General features: G+C 33.7%; 1 protein-coding gene across 1 annotated transcript in view; it reads left to right on the top strand.

The window, feature by feature from the left end:
• Window positions 1-24,373, top strand: part of LOC127847187 (uncharacterized) — a 150,298-nt gene that overhangs the window by 48,716 nt on the left and 77,209 nt on the right. Inside the window, exons 3-7 of the mRNA XM_052378910.1 lie at window positions 3,682-3,999; window positions 5,179-5,478; window positions 10,034-10,321; window positions 11,828-12,109; window positions 15,676-15,975. Coding sequence (XP_052234870.1) covers window positions 3,682-3,999; window positions 5,179-5,478; window positions 10,034-10,321; window positions 11,828-12,109; window positions 15,676-15,975 — 1,488 coding nt within the window. The remainder of the gene's footprint in view (window positions 1-3,681; window positions 4,000-5,178; window positions 5,479-10,033; window positions 10,322-11,827; window positions 12,110-15,675; window positions 15,976-24,373) is intronic.

Below are 24,373 nucleotides of genomic sequence, written 5' to 3'. Positions count from 1 at the left end.
TAAACATATTTAATTTAAATATTGTTTCATACATATTCTATTCAATTTTTGTACTAACTTAAATATTATCCATGAACGTGCACGCCATTGTCCTATCAACAACGGTACCATGATTACACACAATTACCCCTGTTGGTAAACGCAAGTTCCCCGTTGGACATTATTGAAGTTCCACAGGGATAGCGCGCTTAAGTTCCTCTCTTGGTAAACACAATTCCCCTGTTGGCACACATTAAAGTTCCACGGTTGGTACGCACATAGTACCCCTGTTGGTATACACCGTTCCCCAGTTGGAACACATTGAAGTGCCACAGTTGGAACGCACTAAGTTCCCCTGTTGGTATACACCATTCCCCTGTTGGTACACATTGAAGTTCCATAGTTGGTACGCACTTAGTACCCCTGTTGGTATACACCGTTCCCCAGTTGGCACACATCGCAGTTCCTCATTTGGTACGCACATAATTCCCCGGTGTGCATGTAAAATTTTCTTTGATTTATTACCCTATTTATCATAATTGTTATGTCAAAATCGTATTTTAGGTTCGAAACTTGTCTGTTTTTTATCACTTTCAGCTTTCTAGAATATGTGGAAATGGTGGTCCCCGGTTGGTAGGTTTAGAACACATTTCCCCGGTTGGAAGGTTTTACAAGTATGTGTGCGTGCGCGTGTGTGTGCGTGTGCATGTGCGTGTGTGTGTGTGTGTGCGTGCGCGCGCGCGCGTGCGTGCGTGCGTGCGTGCGTGCGTGCGTGTGTGAGTGTGTGTGTGTGTGTGTGTGTGTGTGTGTGTGTGTGTGTGTGTGTGTGTGTGTGTGTGTGTGTGTGTGTGTGTGTGTGTGTGTGTGTGTGTGTGTGTGTGTGTGTGTGTGGTGTGTGTGTGTGTGTGTGTGTGTGTGTGTGTGTGTGTGTGTGTGTGTGTGTGTGTGTGTGTGTGTGTGTGTGTGTGTGTGTGTGTGTGTGTGTGTGTGTGTGTGTGTGTGTGTGTGTGTGTGTGTGTGTGTGTGTGTGTGTGTGTGTGTGTGTGTGTGTGTGTGTGTGTGTGTGTGTGTGTGTGTGTGTGTGTGTGTGTGTGTGTGTGTGTGTGTGTGTGTGTGTGTGTGTGTGTGTGTGTGTGTGTGTGTGTGTGTGCTTGCGTGTGCTTGCGTATGCTTGCGTGTATGTGTATGTGTGTTTGGTAATGCTGTTTTTCCTCCATTACTTTATATGAAATTAATTTTGTTCTCTTACCTTAGCACGAAGTGCTCATGTTTAGCAATTTGTGTTAACCTGTGTCTGGCGTGTGTGTCTTCAACATTTACCTCGTTATTGCACTAGAAGCTGAAGTATTCAATTTTTTTTCATGTTTATCTTCAAAATACATCGGCTAAGCTCGAATATTCGTAACCTGTGTCTAAAAATAAGGTCAACAGGTCAAATCTTTGTCATCACTCTGTAGGCAACAAGTATGCTATATGCTTGTTGAGTCTTGGGTAATTTTCATAAAGTTGTTAAATCACAAATATTTTATGACTATGAATCATTATATACATATTTATTAACCATTCGTCTTTATATTTGTTGCTTTAAAAAATGTTAATCGTCTGTAATAATAATAAATAATCGATTGTGTTGACAGTGTCAAACCGCCATCTTGAAAATACGTTCTTGTTGAGCCATGCGTTCTGATTAACTTTTCCAATTTCAAGATTTGTATACTGTAAATAGCCTTAAAACTGACATTGCAGGGTAGGTTAGTTCCTTGAGTAAAAAGTCAACAGACGATGCAGTATGAAAAATACTCATACGTAAACGATTTTGTGTTACTTAGAACACTATATGAACAATACATACATTAGGAAATAGTTTATTAATGACAATTTATTGACCTGTTTTGTCTTATTTTGGATCAGCAAAACGATGGTTACTGTGTAAAAACATTTTTCGTAACGAACTGCATCCTATACAAACGTTATATCAAGGAATTTTACGCGATCTCCATACTCACCATTCAAAAAGAACCTACGACTCAACAAGAGACAACCATATAACTCTATTTGATTGAATCTTGGTCAGAGTGTTAATAAAGACAATGTGAAAGATAATTTAGAATCTGGGTCATGTGCGTCCTAAATCAAGGACACCGGGTCGAATCTTCTCATTGTAGAGGCCACTCTTATGACTCAATCTTCAAGAAACTTGTTCAGAATGTTTATTTTGACAATATCATTGTCAACTTTGATTCTGGATCATTTGCATCTAAAAACTAGATTATTAGGTCAAATCTTAGAAAATAAATTTGACCACTTTAGAGTCCACATTTATTACACAATCCAAAAATACTTCGTCAGAATATTTATCTTTAAAATATCTAAGCCAAGTTTGATTTCGGATAGATTCATCCAAAAACTAGGTCACTAAATCAAATAATAGAAAAACATTGTTATCACTCTATTAGCCATATTTATTACTCAATCATGGCGAAATATGTGAAGTAGGTTAATCTTAACAATATTAAGGCCGAGTTTGAAACTGGGTCATTTGCATCACAAAACTAGACCATCTGATCAAATCTTAGAAAAACCTTGTTACTACTAGATAGGCAACATTCATGACTTATCTTGATAAAACATGGTCAGACTGTTATATACGACAATACTGAGACTTAGTCACAAGTGACACAAATCTAGGTCACCAAGTCCCGTTTTGACAGTTGGTTCATATCGAACTCAGCGGAATGCATCAGTGCTATCATTCTCCTCTTGTTAAAGGATGTTTTCACGCTTTGGTAAATTGACAAAATTGAAAAAAGTTGTTTCAGATTCGCAAATTTTCGTTTTAGTTATGATATTTGTGAGGAAACAGTAATACTGAACATTTACCATGGTCTAATATAGCCATTATATGCATCTTTTGACGATTTTAAAACCTAAAAATTTTAAAGCGTTGCAACGCGAAACGATTGAATAATTTGGAGAGTTCTGTTTTTGTCGTTAAATTTTGTGAAACTACGAAGATTGCTTATATAAGGTATAAAATACGTCAATTATGTGTACTCGGCGGAATAGCTCAGTAGGCTAAAGCGTTTTTACTTCAGGACTCTGGCAGGACTCCAGGGGTCACTGGTTTGAAACCTGCTCCGGGCAATGTTCTTTTCCTTTTTTAAATTGTATTCTTGATTTTTTACTGGAGCTTTTACGATCTAATGTTTACATTTATCAATATAAAGCATTTAGTAAATAAGTTAAAAAATGCCAAAATCTGTGAAAAGGCCCCTTTAATACCGGTAATTTGTGAGCGTATTTCAAAGTAATTTGAAAGAAATGTTTCTTGGCTGGCTATATACAAACGTTCTTTAAACAAATGTTTTGTTTTAAAACTTAGAAATCAGAATAGGTACAGTTTCCATTATATGGCTATTCAGATGACTTAAAATCTCTTTTTTTCATACCGGGTTTTAATATGATTGCACGTTGGGTGACCCCCTACTTTGTAAAAATATTGTTGTTTCAGTATATCTGTTCAAATTAAGTTACTTTGTTTTTCAACTACAGTTTTAGGGTTTTGTTTCTGATTCATCACTGTTTCAATAAATATGGTGTGGTTGTCGAAGGTTCTTTTATGTTAATACCACTTTGGTGTTAATCAAATAATAAACTTGGTCCTGTGATTGATTTAAGCTGCAATGTTAATCAATATTTTAGTTGGTATCACCGGAGTCAGCCTTAGTCCGTTACCTCCTGTAAGAATAATAGCCCAAAATGAAGGAAATATTATATGCACAACAACCGAAGGAATTCCAGCTGCCATGGTGCATTGGTTTAGAGAAACCTCCAATGGAGTTTCAAACATAACGTCGCTTTCCAGTGCGACGTCCACACAGTATGCGAACGGATCGTTTGTTGTTGTCAGCACTCTGGTAGTGCGTCCATTAAGAGAAGACAACCTCATGAGAGTATACTGTAATGCAAGTAACATGGGAACCTGGTATAGATCAAATATAGGCATCATCGAAGCATTATGTAAGTACTTAAACGCATAATAGTTTGTTAATATATATGTTGAGATACTATGACTTTTCAAATCAAGAATTATGTTGCTATAATTTCAATCTGAAAAAGTGATACTGGATGTCTTAAGACCCTTTGTGTATGTGTTTTTTACATATCCAAAAAACCAATTGTGAACTTATTTAATTTAGGTAATTAGATATTATTTTGGAGTTTACATGTAAAGATTGAGGACACTTTAGAGTAAAACTGTGCTTCTTAATAACATTGCAAATTCATTACTTCGCTAATAAAAAAAAGTCATTTTAAAAACAAAAATGCGAAAAACATTCATCGCTAAGTAAACCCATTTTTCTGAACCTGTATGTACAGGTTTATTGCGCGAATACTTAATAAGTTTAATTATTGAATCGTTAGTTAATATAAGTAGCATGGCGTTTTACTGACCAGGTATAAAAATCAACACTCGCGCACTGACCATGGTGACCAATAACTATATCAGTCGAACGAAAAATAAAAATAAATACCAAACGTTTCAAATTAAGTCGGAACAATGTTTTACTAACTTTAATAAATTGTAATTCGTCAATTTAACTGAGTGACCAAATATAAAGTGATACAGGGTCTGAAAATTCATATTGGGAAAGGCCATCTGTATACCTCCTGTAAGTGGGATATTCTGGAATCACTCTGCATTTCTGTCTCTTTGTCTGTTTGTCACTTCTTCTTCCCAAATGTCTTTTAATAAACACAAACTTGTTCAAAATGGTTACACTACACTTGTGACCGTAAAACATTCAAACATACAGGCCTTTTAACTAATGGTATGAAGTTGTTCATATGTGGTTTTCATCATTTTGTGCTAAAAGATAAAACACTTATGCCCCATTTAAAAAAAATGTTATATTTAACGACGTGCGACATGGGGAGTATTCTTCATAACTATTTCATACGCTTCACAACATTTAATTACGCCATCTTGTTTATTTCTGTGATTTCATTTTGTTGATTTGTGTGATATCATTTAACGTAGCCGGCTGGATATGAAAGCTATTTATCTAATATGGACCGATACAAATAAGCATGTGAACTGGCTTAGACAAACAAAAAAAGGATTATTCTGCATGAGTTATGCTGATATATTTTACCATAGACACACAGACTTAAAAAACATAACAATTATTTTTACAGATCCACCGTCCAAACCTCAATTTCGAATCTCTTCTACCGCGGTAAGTGGGACAGTGAAGATAATTGAAGGTGAGAGTTATACGTTTCACTGTGAGTCTGATAGCAATCCAGTTGCTACTTACATCTGGTCCCATCGAAGAGGACAAACATATCATCATCACAGCTCACTGTCGCTTACTAAACCAGCTGCAGCCTATGACGAAGGTGAATACGTGTGTAGGGCGGAGAACACCCTGACTCCTACAGGTGGACAAGCGCATACCCAATCAAACAACTCAAGTCTCATAGTAAATATTCTGTGTGAGTAAATATATTTAATACGGGCATTTATGTAAGGTTTAATGCACTTTCAACGATAATTTTATATGAGAGTATTACTAAAGTACATATAAAAGCTCTTGAATGGCGAACTTCTGTTTTTTGCATTACAGACGTTTTCCATCTTTTTGTTGTTTTGAAAAATGTAATAAACGGAGAGTTACAATAACACGCGTCTACGAGCCATTGGCGTCAATATTAGTATAAGGCTTGTATATATTCAAAGAAATTTTATATGTCATTTAAACAAAAACAACTAAACGAATAAATGTAGGCTACTGAGTTCAAAATGTAAGTTAAAAACCGCATTACATGTTTTGACCAACAAATATGTTGAATTTATCATAATCTTTAAAATGATATAAGCCAGGGGAAATTCCCTTGACTGGAATTCGAACAATGGACATTTGTAGGCACAATTTAAAGCGCTATAATTTCACTATTCATGATTAAGAAGTAAGCAATTAATGGTATTTTAAATTTCTACATTATTTATTGTTGAAAACCAAATTCTAACAAAGCTTCTTCATTACCATTGATAATTACATATAAACATTCAGATAGAGTCAACCTTTTTATTAAACAGTAGTGTTAAATCGATTGTTTGAGTTTTATGTAAACATTATTTTAAGCATTAGCTCTAATGATATCTCAACCGAATTGGAATATTGTTCCAGTGCGTAGAAAAACAAAGCCGCCATGGGGCGGGGCAGGTTTCGTAATATGGCTATAGCCAATCCTTGTAAACACTCTATATTTCACTTCTTTGTCTAATCTTCATGAAACTTGGTTAGAGCTCTTGTTCTTATGATGTCTCAGCAAGAGTTGAAAATGATTTCAATCAATTCAAAAACATCTCCACCAGGGGGCGGGGCAGTTTTCCTTATAAGGCTTATGTGTATCTTTGTTATAGCTATAAGTCACTTTTTTCAAATCTTCTTTAAACTTTGTAAGACAATTTTTTATTGGGATACTTGGCCTCGATTCAAAAATGGTTCCGGTCCATTGACAAACAAGGACGCCAGGTAGCAGATCAGCTTCCCTTATATGGATATAGTGTAAACATTTGAACATTCAAGAGGTCACTTATAAGCATTTTTCATGAAACGCAATCAAAACATTTGTTCTAATGATATCTCGACTTAGTTTGAAAATGGTTCAGATCCATAGGAAAACATGGCCACCAGAGCGCTGGGCACTGAAGACACATGTGTGCCCAATATTCATGAAATAGAATATTTGTTCTTGTAATTTATCGGCCAAGTTTTAAAAAACATTCCGGTTTATTGAAAAACATTATTACAAGTGTGTGGGGCAGTATACCTATAGTGAAATATTGTGAACACTCCAGAAGTCACATGTTTTCCCCAATCAGCACGATACTTTATCAAAACATTTATTCAAATGATATCTCAGCCACATTTAAAAAAAAGGTTCAAGAAAAAAGCGCGGTCAGTATACACATGTATTTTACATACTTCACACAAGCAGCTTATATTGAGTTAGTTACTTAAGTTTTCAGGTAAGCGACCAGTGGTTATTGGCCCTCTTGTTCATTCAAAGCCATCTCCTCCTTAACCGCTGGGCAGATAAAAGCAAAAATTCACAGGAATAATCTTTGATTGGCTCTCTTTTGATGTAGGTCAAATCATACCGGTTTGCTGCAAAATGTAAATATTATGTGTGTACCAAGTATAGTTGACCTCTGAAAAGTATGTTCACATAATGTCCATGGTGCCATAACTGAACAAGTCCCAGGGGTCACCTTATTTATTTATACATGTATAGTATATAACTTGAAATTTCTTATTCTCTCAGAATCGAACAGTGGTTTTAATGGGATGCCTCTAGGGTCAAATCTTGCCACGCCCCAGGAGTCTTCTGATTTATTTACAATTCAACAGTCAATAACATTTAATATATCCTTTGAAAGCAAAAGTGCCAGAGCTTTGATACTTGGCATGTAACATCAACTAGAAGTCATGTACAAATTTTGTTCACATCGTTTTGCCTGGGTTTAAAACTTGCCATGATCTACTTTTCACATTATTTATAGAGGCTTAAATAATAACCAAAAAACTTAAATATCTTTTCCTAAGTAACCGCTATAGTCAGAGGTTCAATATTTTGCAAAAAAGTTTAATCTGGTGGTCCCGTACTTTATTTGTTTAAATCATACCCCTTTGGCAAAATTATACCTGCCTGGTTGTGTGGGATGAACTTTTTTATATTGAATTACCATGTATATAGCACACATATAATAAATTAGCTTCACTAAAATCACAAAAGACACATCGTTGATATTTGTTTATGCGACTTCAGTTGGTGGTCCTTTACACATATTTAACAGATCTTTAAATTTTCCATGACATAACTAAGCAAAATTGCGGCATCTTGTTCGTCTTGTTAAAATCTCTGAAACAAAAAGGACAAGAGGTTGACTATTTGGCATCTAACAACATATACAGTTGGAATATGCTATGTTTGTTTAGATAATTCCATATTGACCGTGCCTAGGCTATGGAGGTAACATGTTATTTATGTAACTATTAAGCAGAATAAAAAACTTATCTGAAACATCAAAGCACTCAGCTCTGATAAACGGCATTTTACATCAGTTGTTGGTCCTTTACAGAAAATATGTTTAGTATTGTCCTTTCGTCCAAAACTGACCATGCCCAATTACAAAGGTAAGCAATCTAGGGACATCTTGGCCCTTTGGTATGAACAAAGTAAAAACATCTAAGATCTTATCTTAAACTGCAAGACCCATAGTGCATTTATTTTGCATGTACAATGGCATGGTGGGAAGACCTATCGGGTCAAAACTCGTCCGTCGTAAATAGTTGCCTTGCCAATACTCTAGAGGCAGCATTAATTTCCTAATCTGAATGACACTTGGTCAGAACATTTTTTCCAAATAATATCTTGGTAGAGCTTCAAATTTGGTCACGTCTCTAGCTAAATTTTAAGAAAAAAGCTTTTGATAACTCTTGGGTTACATTTATTGCCAAATCTTGAATAAATTTGGTCGGAACATTTGTCGACAGGATGTCTCAAATGAATAAAATACTTGATAATGTGGGGTCAAAATATACGTCTCAGGGTCGTATGTTTCGCAATCTTCATAAATATTGCTTAGCAAATTTGTTTTAATGATGTTTCTGCAAAGTAAGATATGGTTTAGTCTAATGAAAAACATAGCCATCATGATGCGGACAGTTTTTAATAGGACGTTAGTGAAACCGTTTGAACAAAATAGAAGTCATCATGAAACATGCTAAGAACACAAGAAATTGGGCTGTTATTATAACTGGGCTTTGTTCGCAAATGATTGTGGTTTGCAAAAACATTGCTGCCAAGTAAGGTTGCAGTTTTCTTCATAAGTATACATTGTAACCTCCTTGGAGCCACAAGTGAGAGCATCAGAGCCTTTTGTATTAAACAATGTTTAACTGGTTTTGGCCGTAACCAAAAAGTATTGGTTCTTAAGGGCAAAAAATTTACAAACATGTTTACCAGCATTTGTACTTGCTCACCTTTTTGTTGGTTCAGATGTTTTGTTTCAATCATAGTTAAGTTATGGCCTCCCTTTAAAGCACTTTTTAAGCTTCACCTGAGCATGTGGAGCTGTACGGATATCGTATCGTTTTTGTTCATGGAATAAATTGGTCACCAGAGCTATACATATTTTTAAACAATGAAAATATTTATTTTTTAACCGGACGGGTCAGGGCTTTCATTCTAAACTTCTAAACAGTAGGTCACCAGATCGATTCTTAGAAAAACATTGTGTCAACTCTAGACGCCATATTTCTCACTTAATCTTGATGAAACTTGGACAAATTTCAAGACCTGATATCAAGGCTGAGTTTTATTCTTGTGCATTGAATAAACAAGATCACCAGGTTAAATCGTAAACAAAGGCTCTCTGGAGCCTACGTTTATGACTCAGCATTGATAAAACGTTGTCAAAATGTTTATCTTGACACTATGAAGGCCATGTTTCAGTCTGAGTCAAGTGGGGTTAAAACCGAGATCGCCAGGTCAAGTCTTCAACAATCGGTATATGTGAAGTCATGTTGGTGATTAAGGACCATCATTGCCATTTTGTCATAATATGTATATAGTGAAGAATTAAAACAAAAACTCCTAATTAAACCGCAAGGCCTCGAGTGTTTAGTTTATTTTACATGTAACATCGTTCGGTGGTCCTCTGCTAACTCTTTTTAAATCAAGCCAGCGGTAGAATAACTGACAACAAATCAACTATGTACGTGTTTAATGTTGAATATAGACTTTCATTGTTTAATAAGTTTTACAAATCTTCTCAGAAACTTTACAGACCAATAGGCGTTATATGCCCATGTGATAAAAAAATCTCTCAATATTGCTGCTGAAACCGTTTCTTTATTGTATTGGGCCCAAATATATTTGCATATAAAAACATACACGAAAAAACTTAACTATACTTTTTATTTTATACTATGTCAAATATTTCTTGGTACAGACATAAAAGATAATGTGTATTTTACAGATGGTCCCCAAATTAGTGCTATATCGAGCCGAGATGTTATCCGCGGAAATACATTCCAGCAAACGTGTTTGTTTACTCCTGGAAATCCGGTTAATACCATGTTCAGATGGACTCGTTCTTCTGGAACTGAAAGTTGGGCAGTGCAGACAGAGCATACTCTTCTGATCAACAGTGTCCAGCGCACTGATGACTCAGATTATACTTGTGAGGTGTCCAATCTACTGAATCCTACAGTCGGCACAAGTATTATCAAGAAAGACAATGGATCATTCCATTTGAATGTATTATGTAAGTATGGACATTGGGGAAATACGTTTAAAGTACATTTCTTGTAAATTTACACTTTGGATTTGTATTTTTTACCACCTTATATATACATGTATTAATTTGATATTTTGATTCATATCGAACGCATGGTAACACAACAAAAACAATACAAAGTTGTTTATGTCTTATAAACACCAAACATGTTATATGTTATGTTAATTCACACATAGATTGTTAAATATAACTGCAATTTAAATAACACTTTATGTTCATTATAAATATGATTTACACAGGTTTTGTTCGTTTGAAGGCAAATACTTTCAGGGGGTTGCATAAACATTTCCCCTTGTCCGCCCGTCATTCCTTCCCTCGGTCTGCATATGCACCTGGGTATTTTTGTTTATTTTTCTTCGAGCTGGCTTGCGAAAAGCTCGATATAGTAGCCATAATGGTCGAGATTATTTGCGTTCGTGCGTTGGTGCCAGCGTGTGTTGGTCTGATTTTGTCTTGAATGTAATTTTGTAATTTTTCGAGTTTTGAGACAAAATGTAATGCCTCGTTGTCTTGTATTTTAACAACGATATTTTTAGTTTTTGCGAAGCATAATTCAAGAGACATACAATGCTGAGAGCAATTTAAGTTGTTATGCTTGGGAGGAAACTAAAACACTTGTTTGAGGTCAAAAGATTCATGTTGTAGGGCCTTGTTCAATGAAATGTATTTAAGCATGATGTATCAAGAATATTTTGACCTTTGATCTTCCAAATTTGCATAATGTTTACCTGTGAGGAATAACAGACATCTATCAACCTAGATGTGAATATATAGAAAAATCATAAGGGGCTATATACATTACTATGCTGCCATGTCTTTAGGGAAAAACTGTATCGATTATGATATCAATGTGCATATACAATATTACAAAATATGTTAATGATATTGATTGCTTGGCTGCAACGTCAAGTGAATGGTAACATGTTTTACAAACATATAAATCTTTTTAAGCAATCATTTACGTCGACGCATCGCACCACATATATTATCTCAAGTTAAATCTGAACATTTGGGTGCTTCATCAAAATCACATACAATAGCATTGTTAAATACCATACATCCAAGCCGGTGAAGCTCACCTGAAATAACCGCTTGTGTGATCGTCTTTGTCTGTAGTTTGTCGTTATCGCCATCGATCTGTTTTAAACATAAACATTGCAAGCACGCAATTGGTCACATTGTTTACCTAATCTTCATGATACTTGGTCAGCACAGATGCCCGGATAATATCTAGGCTGAGTTTAAAACTGTTACAAAAACTATTAAAGGTTTGAAAACGCTAGTTTTTCATTTTTACACAGTCTACCTGAAACTTCATGAAACTTCATCGATATTTCAAATTACAGCGGCTTGTTTCATGAGTATCTACAATTGTCCAGTTCAATATACATTAGAATAAAGGTTTTATTTAAGGGTTCTCTAACTTTGTTTAAATATTCCTCACATAACTGTTTATAAAATTGTACATTGCAGTTGGTGCAGAGAAATTGCAACTGATTGTGATTGGGTATGTTGGTAAAAGGAATGTTATAGTGAATGAGGGAGAAGAACATACCTTTAAATGTTTGCTGGAAAGTAACCCCGGATCGACAATGGTCATAAAAAAGGACGGAACCGAAGTGGTTCGTGCATTAAACTCTAGAATAGTTGAATACACTAATCGCAGTAGCTGCGAAGCTGCAGGATGGTACACATGTTCCGGTAGCAATGATCACGGGGCTGCAGACGCCGACAGTGTTCAGTACTTTGTGAAATGTAAGTTTACATTACGCTCTTCTTTTTGAATAGACCAGTGTTGGTATAGTTTAAACGTTAAAAGACTTAGTTTTGTATTGTGTTAGTACTACATGTATTTGTCGAGAAGTAAAAAGTGCACGTTATTTGTATTAAAATTGTGTCTTTCTCATATCCATTCCAACATATGTTCATTAAGTCCACAACATTGTCTTCTGCCAGCTCTAGTTGATATTGCTTTTTTTAATTGAACATTTAAATATGCCGATTTGTGGTGGTTTCGAAAACTGGGGAGGAACGTTCATAATGCGAAAGAAGTTTTAAAGTAAGAATTCCATTGCTCTGAAGTTATCATTTTCAGCTCGGCTTTCAAAGTTAAGTAGTACTACTAATTCCTGCGTTCGTGCCACAGCTTGGTTCAAGTTTTTTTCCGTAATAAGTTATGGAAAATATAAGCCTCAACATTTTGTATACTAATCTCTTTTTTACTGCCTGGTAGTTTTCGCTAAAATTATCAGAGCTGAATGATCTTAATGTGTAAGAGATGACAACAATGATAATAATATCTGCAACAAGTTTTAGCCTAATTATGGCCCATTGTCTTTATTGCCACTTGGGGGAATATTGTCCCATAAACTTTGTAAGCTTAACTCCCCTTGAAGTGTTTGGTGGGGTTTAGAAGAAGATTCAAAGCAGAATGACATTTATGTGTAAATGATCGTACAAAATACTTTTTGGTGTAACCAGTTTTGACATATTAATGTCCATTTGTTAAAGGGGCCTTTTCACGTTTGGGTAAATTGACAAAATTGAAAAAAATGTTCCAGATTCGAAAATGTTCGTTTTAGTTATGATATTTGTATGCATCTTTTGACAATTTAAAACCCGAAAATTATAAAGCGTTGCAACGTGAAACGAATTAATAATTTGGAGAGTTCTGTTGGTGTCGTAATATTTTTGGTAACTACGAGGATTGCTTATATATAGTATTAAATACACATGGATTTGTATCCGGAAGGATGGTCGAGTGGTCTAAGTCGTAGACGTTTTACTCCAGGACTCCAGTGGTCAGTGGTTCGAGTCCTGCTGAGGTTTACCTTTGTTTCCTTTTTAAAATTTTATTCTTGATTTTGTACTGGAGCTTTTTATATCCGATGTTTATATTTATCAATATAAAGCATTTAATGACAAACTTCAAAACATGCCAAAATCTGTGAAAAGGCCCCTTTAACACTTTTTCCTACTATAAAAACAATCCCTTAATTGTGTGTTATGAACTCATTGTTTAAGTTTATTTTACTTAAATTGCCCCAGCAAAATGATCTATCTGCGTTTTGTTAAGCTTGTTTTAAAGGAATGGCTTAACAGAGTTAACTCCAATTTTTTATGTATTTCCCTTATTTAAATTACACTGTAGGGGAAGTTTGTTGTGTTACTTACAAAGAAGCTAAATGCGCTTAAATAGTTGACACAAAAGCAATATTAAAAGGTCATAGCTGTTCAAACTGTATAGGCTTTTACCTTGTATCAAGACATCCCATTGAATTGCGCATGGGATGGAGAGGGTCAAGGGCACTTTTATATTAATTGGAAAAGTATATTTTACGTCGTTTTTCAAGATATGAGTTACTGTAATGGAACACATAAATATTATATATCCAGAGCTTACTTTTTGATATGGTGTGTTGACGTCAAAGTCACATTCAGTAAATTATATATAATGTTCCTACTCAAACGGTCAGGAACAAATATTGAGCCATTGTAATATTACTACATATAAATATTATACCTCACATAAATTTGTTTCTTCTTTGCGTATATAAACTTCACAGGTCCGTTATTTTGAAAAGTGCCCTGTAAAGATGCGCGCGCATCTAATAGTGCCCGCTAGCATGATATTTGTAATATTTGTGCAAGATTTACATTGCATAGATTTTTGCCTTATATGCAGGCCTATCTATATTATAGTGTTACGTGTGACGTGAATAGGTTGAACGTTAAGGCCACTGTTACTATAATATTAGTCATGAAACTTCAAACAGGCGTACGTTCTTTAATGACTTCATATGGCATGAAAATGGGTTATCGGTCATGATTTCTTATAACTGTTTTCTGCGCTTTAATTCAACGATGAATTTGGCTATTGCAGTGTAACATTAAACATTAATATCTTTTATCAAAAACAAGCATGGGCACTCATATGCGATAGGTGGATCAAGGTAACTTCTTTTCAATCACTGAAAACTAATTATACACACTATTGCCCTACGGACCGGCGGAGAGATGTATACTCTCAAAGTCGAGCAGTTATATACGAATCTTCATCAAACATTCTTGAAATGTAGGCTCTTCGAGTTATTGCCCTTTATTTATATAAAAAAATTAACTCGCCGTTTCCGCTCTTTAATTGGTGGAGTTTTCATCGAATCTTCATAGCACTTTCTAGAAATATGTTTTGACATAAAATGAAAGCCAATTGTGATAACCAGCGAATTCACACTGGGAACTTAGAGATAGTTACTTTGTTATTTTCGCTTTTTTAATCACACAGTTTGGATTAAATGTTAAAAAAAAGTGTCTTTACATGTTATTTTAGAATTAAATTGAGGAAACAATTCATAATCAGCTTAATCGCATCAGGAATATTAGAGTTATTGCTTTTTTTTTTCAAATATGCAAAATTAGTCGTTTCAGCTATCTGAACTTATTCACTTTTCACAAAATATTCTACAAACTTTCCAGATATGGGTTCCGTTTTCTACGACCGGTGTACATTTTTCTCCATGATCCTGTTTGTATTTAAAGTGTGTCTGTTGCCTATTTGAAAAGTCAAATTGAAACATATTAACTGCGTGGATCTTATATAGGAGGTTTAAAGTTCACAAGAACCATAGCTATTGCTCCTCAATTTATATAGTTATCGCCTCTGTAATGTGTGTACATACATTTTGTAATTAACATACTGCATACTCAATTTAGAAGAGGTATCGTTTTGAAGCTTAAAATCATATGTCTCGATAATTTGTATGAAGAGTAAATGCCCGCAGTTAGTATGTGTACATGCACTTTGTCCCTAGCATATCTGGAAAACAAAAAGAACTTGAAACTTGAGTTTGAGTTTGAGCAGCTGGAATTTCACTTCTTTATATTGAACGTTAAGTAGATCTATTTATGGTGAGGTGCAGTGTACAATAATTATAACTATTTATTCAATATGTTTTAAAGTCCTGTATGATATTTTGAATTAAATCTGGGTTTGTAGCATATCTTTTAAAACTGAAAGAAGCATCAAGTTGAACGTGAGACGTTATATGTCTGTAGCTGTTATTCAAAGAATGTGCCATTCATATGAAACATGACTCTCTTGCTCCTTTAGTTTTTAAGTATTTTTTAATATATAAAATTTTTATATTTTTAATTAAAAAATATGACCAATATTAATTTGTATGACCAGTGTCGGTTCAAAGTGGCATCTATGTTTAATGGAATGAATACATTTCTTGTTCACATTGCTTCAGGTCAGGTTGTTGCTCTCAGTTTTATACCATGCTAATTGTTGAAGGCATTAAAAAACACTGAAATTACAGGTTCTGCTAGACCTTCACCATTCGTGGATATAAACTACAATGTCAGCAGTCTACAAGCTGTGAACACAACACTATCATTTTACACCCAGGCGTATCCAGATCCGCAGTATACATGGCAACGCTGCACATATGCTTGTGTCAATATAACTGATGGCACAGACTATAACATCACTTCGAATGGTTTAATATCCAATCTGACCATACTTAATGTAGAGAAGCAAGATTATGGGAGCTACAAGGTAATTGCCCACAATGGTATCGGTGCAGCTTGGCAGGAACTATTTCAACTTATTCCATACGGTAAGAAAATGCTCATATCTATAATAAATCCTAGCCATAACATAAAAGTCTGTTAATTGCTATATTTATCTGGTGTTTCATAATTATATCATACTAAAAACACTTTGATGCTCACCTGATCACAACAGCTTCATAATAATACGTTCATGTGAGCTACTGTTGTCTATTATGACTTTATCATCATAAGTGACTGGCTTTCCAACGTTATCATTCTCACGTGAACACACGATGGAGGCCACTTTATAGTCAATGGCATCACTCTAAGGTCAAAAGAGTCACAGCTGAGCATAAAGCTGTCTCTAGGACTGCCTTGCCTAAAGAAAATTTGGTGCGTTAAAGTATAATATATAAAGTGTGTTTTTTAAGGCGAAATTAAGTGATAAGAAATATGATTGCAACAACAGTGTAGACATACGTTTAAAATCTTTTTCTTCGACCAATTAATAAATTTCAAGTTGAAATTCATCCTCATTCCTTTGCATAAGATCAAGGATAGAATGTATAACAAATCATTTTGCCATTAAAAAAAAACAGAAACCATTTTCAAAAGTAATGTAAGAATCATTTGCTGGACGAAAATCTCTATTTGCCATAAAATTCCCTACCAGAAGGGCCAAGCCATTATCCCAAATATAAAATACGACACTGTTTGTAGACGGCTTTATTTTTAAAACATTCTTCGTGGCAAAAGGCTGCATGCTATGCGCCAAAAAATTGATACAAGCAAGCGTCCTTCAAAATAGTCACTGACGCCTATTTTGAATCTGTTCATGTATATATCCTGATTTTTCATAATATTTGTTATGTTCTTTTGTTTAAAAAGTATAAATGTTTAGCTAAACTAATTACTAATCATATTATTTTGGAGCGAGAAGCAGCGTTGTAAATTCGTTTAAGAATACAAAAGATCTCAAAAGCTGGTATGTGAGATTGCATCTCTATATCTTATCCTCTTCTATGTTTCCACTTTTCTTTTGTTAAATACGAGGGCAACATTTACAGAAAGATCATTTGAATATTCATACATCTATTTCATTCTAGCAAATTAATAACATTGTGATTTGCTTTTATTTATTTATTACTTTTACTTGTCTTTCAACGTTATCAGCGGATTTTCAACTCTTGAACTTTTTCTTTTATTTTTTTGCCAACAATCGTTTTCGGCTATAATTGTTCGGTTTATATTTAGATTTGCTGCATAAAAAGTGCTTATTTGCCACTATGGCCCTTGGCCGTCAAAATTGTGTTCTAGGTATTGTCAAGCAGGCAATCCCTATGTTATTTGTATGATCCATTTATTGCAAGATTTTGAGTGATCTTACTTAACTGTTGTTTTTTTCAAGAATCTTACTTAAAGTATTTTGAAAAGCTCGTACAAAATATGTTTTAACTAATTTGTTCAAATAGGAATTCTAAACTTGTTTGAACATAATTTACGAACAGATAAACCAAGCATTCCTCAGTCCTTCCACGTCGTTGAGAATACAATAGCATCTTCAGAAGTTATGTTGGTGTGGACTCCGGGTTTTAATGGCGGTCTACCCCAAACGTTCCACATCCAGTATAAGGCAACATCTGAAATAAAATGGCTGTCAACGATTGTTAGTGATACTGGAGCAAAATATTTGAATGTAAACATTCGTGACTTAAGATCTGGGGCTGAATATCAGGCATACTTGTTCTCTGAAAACCAAATCGGATTTTCACCAAACACCGATTTCATCTCATTCACAATAGCTCAAGGTAAAGTTGTGCTCATGTTTATTTCTGTGTGGCGAACAGTTGTAAGTTACCTCTTTTTAAACAGTTATACTGTAAGCTGCCCAGTATTTAAATGTCATTGAAGTGTACGTTGCATCACAAGCGATAATAACTTTTAATACAAAGTTATTTAACATATACATTGAAAGTATTGTGCTGCACTTTACAGCGATATTTCAGTCTTTGACGTTGACCCAAAATATCATTTTTCCTGCATGGACCAGATTCTCAGGTCAAGTATTAAAGTAGCACTTCAAAAACAAATTGAAACTATTATTTTACGCCATATTCGACATTTCGGAGAAAATTTCGTCCACGTTATACTTTTTTAAATATAAAAGGGTAATGTTTAAAGCATGGTTTGTTGTTATGTCATGTTAAAGAGCCAGCTCCCTGGTACCTTGACGGCTGCATTTCCAATATCGAGATCCGAAAATAAAGTTGCGATATACATTCGACTACCGATGCTTTTAAGGCACAGTGACCGTGACATAAACTACAAGCCACCGAGACTTTGAGCCATACGATTAAAATTGTGTTTGCTTTTGTAAACACTTTATTTAAATGTGCATGTTAAGCGTATTCATGCTGATTGAACAGCATTCTTCATACAAAATAAAAATTAAGTAATAATTTAAGGTCGGTCATAATTTTTGTTATTTACTACATTTTATACACATCAATAAAAAGCTATTAACATGTTAGACAATTAGCGAATAAATTGCGCAGAACATTCTCAGAAGAACAATCTATATATAATTGAATTAAGAAAAAAATCACATAAAATACAAGTATTAAATATATATGCAAGGAAGCAGGGACATAGTACTTATTCTTTAAGTCTTGGTCTATCAGTCTAGTTGAAAAATGTCGACATGATGCGAATTTGTCAATTCTTTCGAGCTGACTTTATAGCTGTTGTGTGTCTACGCACACCTTTAATAATTGCCTACCATATGTAACTTAAACTAAATAAATCAATAGTAACCGTGCAATAGCTGTGCAACAAAATAGTGACCTTGTGATCTCAACACTTTACAGTAAGCAAACGCATGTTTTTGTGTTATTAGTGTAATATTCATACAGACATTTTATTTGAGCAATTTACGAACATTACCTTATTTGTACCAATAATAATTAATATTATAATAATTGTAAGACAATTACCCGACCATGTGTCTTAATTATTTTTTTGCCTTGTATGAAAATAGTTCGGTTCAGGCGAAAAAACTTTGCCGGTTGGTAGTTTTCCTAAAACGGCTATAGTGAAACCTTGTGAACTGTCTAGAAATTAGAATATAACAACAATAACTATTCCTGCAATATTGATAAGGTTATTCCAGTTTGTTTGTTTCTTGCATATGTTCTAAGATAGTGAAATAAAACGTGATAAATGTTTAAAGAATATTTCTAGGAAGTGCAGAATGCAAAATGAAAGAATTGTAAATCTCCACCGTTATTTTGGAATTACAGCCCTTGTTTGTTAATTGCCACATCAAAATTAAATAGTGTTATTTAAAAGTATTGTGCGTACTCAAAAAGTTTTGAATGGAATCAATTGCAACATCATATAAAGAAAAACGACTTTTAGAGGAAGTGAAGAATACAGAAAACAAAACTTTATCTTCGATTTGTTATTAGGTTTTCAACCAGGTTATTATATTGGCGGGATGGACAAGCGGGTGGTACCTGTCGATATAATTTGTTTGCATTGACGTATATTGATGAAACATTTAGCACGTTTGCACGGAGACCCAGCATCGATATGGGGCTAGTCGAGTCAATGTGCTGTTAAAAGAAATAAAAAGGGATGCAATGCGATAAAACAATGGCTGTCTAGGTGTGGGACATTTAAGACACAAAATAAAACCTTGTGAACACTCTAGAAGTTCCAATATGGCCCTATCATCAAGAAACTTGCTCAGAATATTTGTTCCAGTTTGAAACTAGTTCCCGGACCGATCCATTGCCGCTGGTGGGTGAACAATTTTCCATTTGTGACTACTTTAGTAAACCCTTTTGAAAAGTATATGAATTTTCCTTTTTTGTCCAATCTTTATGAAACTTGCTCTGAACATTATTTTCTAATAATATCATTATATGCGATTTGGACAATTTCTTTTCGTTGTCTGTTGAAACAACATTGCTTCCTGATAGTTGATTGATTTTTAATTGTTAATTTAGCACACAACGTGCTTGTAGGATTTTTTTAGTATTAATAAAATCATTCTCATTATGTAGCTTTTGTGACATCGTGCTAGTGCTTTTGATGTCACATTTATTGTCCAATTTTGACGATAATTGATAAGAGCATTTATCTATGTAATTTTATTTCCGCAAAATGTAACAAAGGTTCTTGGTCGGAGAAAGATTAGAAGCCAAACTTATCATAAATATAGTTCAATTTGTGCTAAGATAATGTACTCTATCCGGTGTAAGGTGAGCGATCTAGTGCATTTGGAGCTCTTTTTATATCATTTTTATGATTAAGAAGGTGTAATTCAAACGAATTGTTCACATTTCAAATTTTAACATGTTGGGTACATTTTTAAATAATGTTGTGTATGTGTGTTGTGTATTTACATTTTGTAAAATCGCACTTTTATATCTTTAAACCGATGTGAAAAAAGTGGCATATATCATTCGCACTGTACGTCTGGACGAGTGCCTAGATGTCCCTCCGAAACATCTTTTTTTTTTTTATTATTCAATATAATACATACAATGTATACATGAATATATACAACATAGTGATCGTACAAAGCAATAAAGTTCAGACATGTTATACAAGATATGCTAATATGTATTTTTTTTTAAAGAGAAAAGAAAAAAATAATAGAAGAATTGTTATGAAAAATGATGAGTTGTATAAAGTCGGAAGAAAGCATACTGGACTTGTGTGTTTCGTTGTATATTCAAAATGATCTTATAAGATTGAAAAAAAAAACATACAAAAATATTTTAGAAAGATAACTTACATTAGAGTGAAATGTATATAAGTGGACAAGCATCATGAGAATTTAATCCGATTCCATTTTTGTTCAAAGTTTTGTTATGTGTCATTACTGAGGGCTATTTCTTTCTCAATCTGGACTTTAAGTTTAAGACTATGGATAAAACAATTAAAATTTGGTACTTGTTTTTTTAACTTCATGTTAAAGATGAACAATTTCATCATTATGAGAATAAAATTCACAATATTATTACAATCTTTTGATTTCAATGAGTAAATTCCGAAACTTACATTTAAGAAAGATAGTTTAACGTTTAGTTGCTGTTGTTCAAGAAAAGATGTTAAATGATTCCAAATAGGCTGGATGTGTTTGCACTCCCAAAACAGGTGTTCTATAGTTTCGATGTTTTCACTGCAGAAGTCACACAGATTTGAGTTAGATAATTTGCATTTAAAGAGGTATTTATTTGTAGCTATAATTCTATGTATGTATTTATATTGAAAATTTCTCAGAGTGCTTTCAATAGTTGCTTTATATGGCGTGGTAAATATGTGTTTCCAATTAAGTTCATGTACTCCGAAAAGGACTTGCCATTTATTTAGGGTTTTTGAGTTTTCTGTAGGGTTTTTAATTTGTAGGGTGTAAAATATTTTATTTGTTTTGTTTTTTCTTCCAAGTATATTTTCTACGAATGTTGTTTGAGTACATGGTGTATTATTTGTATTGATTTCAGATTTAATATGTATGGGTATGCTTTTGATTAATGTGTAGTACTTCAGAAAATTATTTGAAGGTATTCCGTATATGTAGCATATATCATTAAAAGAGTAGAAATCCTTAATTCTGTAGTCATATAATTGGTCGACATATTTAATGCTTCGTTCAAACCAATCTTTATAGAAAAACGTCTTATTGTTTGAAGTAATGTCTTTATTGTTCCATAGAATAGTTTTACTGCTTGTTTGGGTTTCTAGGTTATGCGTGACATCACTCCATGCTGATAGAACATCAGACAGAAATATGTTTTCGTTTGCAATTTCATGTAAGATAGATTTGCTGATGTTACATTCAAAGAGTAAGGAGTCACCATATTTTTTTAGGATTTTCTGATAGAATAATTTCCATTTACTTGTATTGGCAATATCTAGGTATCTTTTAACCCAGCTGCATTTGATTGCATTCAAGAATGAGTCAATGTTCGTTAATTGGATACCTCCATTTTCTACAGATTGAATTAACTGAGTTCGTTTTATTTTATCAGGCTTACCGTCCCATATGAAATTAAATATTGCTGATTTTATATCGTTAATAATATCATTTGGTGGATTTGGGAGGACTGTTAATACATAAATTAATTTAGGAGGTGCAAACGTTTTTAATACTGTGTTTTTTCCGATAAGTGTAAGTTTACGGTGATGCCATGATTTTAAGCAGTTTTTAAAATTCTGTAATTTAGGTAGTATGTTTTTAAGAACTGTATCTTTTTCATTATTTGTGAAAGTAATTCCTAACGTTGTGGCTTCATCGGATGTCCAATTAAATTTCATTTCTTTTTTATATAGGACATTACTTTGTTTTAATTTACCTGCTCGTAGCACAGTACATTTACTTTTGTTTAGTTTCAGACCCGATGTCATTCCGTAAAGGGTTAGCGATTCTATTAGGTTATGGAAAGAATCGTAATTGTCGTTTAAAAAATAAGTTGCATCGTCAGCAAATAGGGACTGTTTGATTTCTTCGTCAGGTTCTAGTGATATGCCTTGTATGTGTTTATTTGATTGGATGTGATGTGATAGATACTCGATGCAGATAATAAATAGCGATGATGAGAGTGGACATCCTTGTCGAACCCCTCGTTCGATGTTAAAGCTGTTTGAAAAGAAGCCATTGTTAATGATTAAACTGTTAATATCGGTATAGAATAGTTTGACACATTGAATGAGACCTTCACCAAAGTTCATATTTTCTAAGCAAGAGAACATAAATGAATGATCAAGCGAATCGAATGCCTTTTCGAAGTCTGCAAAGAATATTAGACCAGGATTATTTGAATTGTTGAAATAGTTTATGCATTCTTGGATAAGACGAACGTTTTCACCAATGTAACGTCCCTTTATGAAGCCAGATTGAGATCTTGAAATGATTGCTGGTAATACTTTTTTTATTCTGTTTGCTATACTTTTAGTTGCAATTTTATAATCATTGTTTAGTAAACTAATCGGGCGCCAGTTTGATAAGGATTCTAAGTTTTTTCCAGGTTTTGGAATAAGTGATATAATACCTTGTTTTTGTAGCGTAGTTAAGTTTTCGTTGTTAAATGAATAGTTTAGTGAATTAATTAGATGTGTTTTTATATCATTCCAGAATATTTTATAAAATTCGATTGTGATGCCATCAGATCCTGGGCTTTTGTTACTTTGCATATCTTTTAGGGCTAATCCACATTCATATTCATTAAGCAATCCGTCGCACAGTTGTTTTTCCTCTTCGTTTAAAGCATGATGTGTATTTTTAAAAAGGGTGTTATTTTCAACATGTTTTCGTTTATAGAGGGTTTCGAAAAATAAACGTTGTTGTTCTAGTATTTGAGTCATGTTTGTTATATCTTTGCCATTGACTACTAATTTGTGTATAGTTTTTTGTTCACTTCTACGTTTTTCAATGTTTGCGAAGTATTTGTATTTTTTTCATTGTGTTCAACATGCTGTGCACGCGCTCTTAGTATTATTCCATTGAGACGTGTATGATAGATTCCATCTAATATTTGTTTTTTAAATGTTATTTCATTTTCAATGTCGGTGGTATCATTTGTGTTTGTTTGATGCAATTGTTTTTCAAGTGTTTCAATGGTTTTGATGGTTTCAGTTTCAAGTTTGTGTGTTTCTTTTTGTTTAAATGATGTGTATCTAATTGTTGTGTTACGTATATTTCCTTTAATTACTTCCCATAAGGTGTTTGGGTTTGCATCTTTATTATTTTGAACTGTATTTAATATTTCCTGTTTTATTTGTGTTTGATATTGTGTATCCAATAAGATGCTGTTGTTAATTTTAAAGTATCCTGGGCCTCTTTCAGGTTGTATATTATGCAGTTTAAGTTCAACTAGAGAGTGATCAGTCATAAATCCTGGTTTTATGTTACATGTGTCAATAATGTTGCAAAGAGATTCAGATATTAAAAAATAGTCTAGTCTACAAAATAGTGTTGGTTTTGTGTTTGAGTGCCAGGTGAATTTGCTTTCGTTTGGGTGTACTGTACGCCAGATATCTATCATATTGTAGTTTTCAATTATGTTATTTAAAATATTTCTATTTTTAGGATGAGTATAAAGGTTTCCATTCTTTTTATCTAATACTGGGTTCAGGACAGTATTGAAATCACCACCGATTATAATATTTTTATCTTGGTTATTAATTATAATGGATTGTAATGTTTCGTAAAATGTGGAGTCATCTATGTTAGGACCGTAAACGTTGATTAATGTTAGTTGTGTTTCATGTATTTTGATATCTATACTTACTAGTCTGCCAATTATTATTTCGTTAAGGTTATCAACTGTGATCCCTATGTTACTTTTTATCAGAAAGGCAATGCCTTGTTTATTAGTATGTTGTCCACTGAGATAGATTTATCCGTCCCATTCATCTTTTAAGGTTTGTGCTAAAGTATGTGTCAAGTGACTT

Source organism: Dreissena polymorpha, chromosome 10 (genome assembly GCF_020536995.1).
Source record: "Dreissena polymorpha isolate Duluth1 chromosome 10, UMN_Dpol_1.0, whole genome shotgun sequence".
NCBI classification, from domain to species: Eukaryota; Metazoa; Mollusca; class Bivalvia; order Myida; family Dreissenidae; genus Dreissena; species Dreissena polymorpha.
The sequence above is the reverse complement of the archived record's forward strand: the minus strand, read 5'-3'. Positions and strand labels throughout refer to the sequence as shown.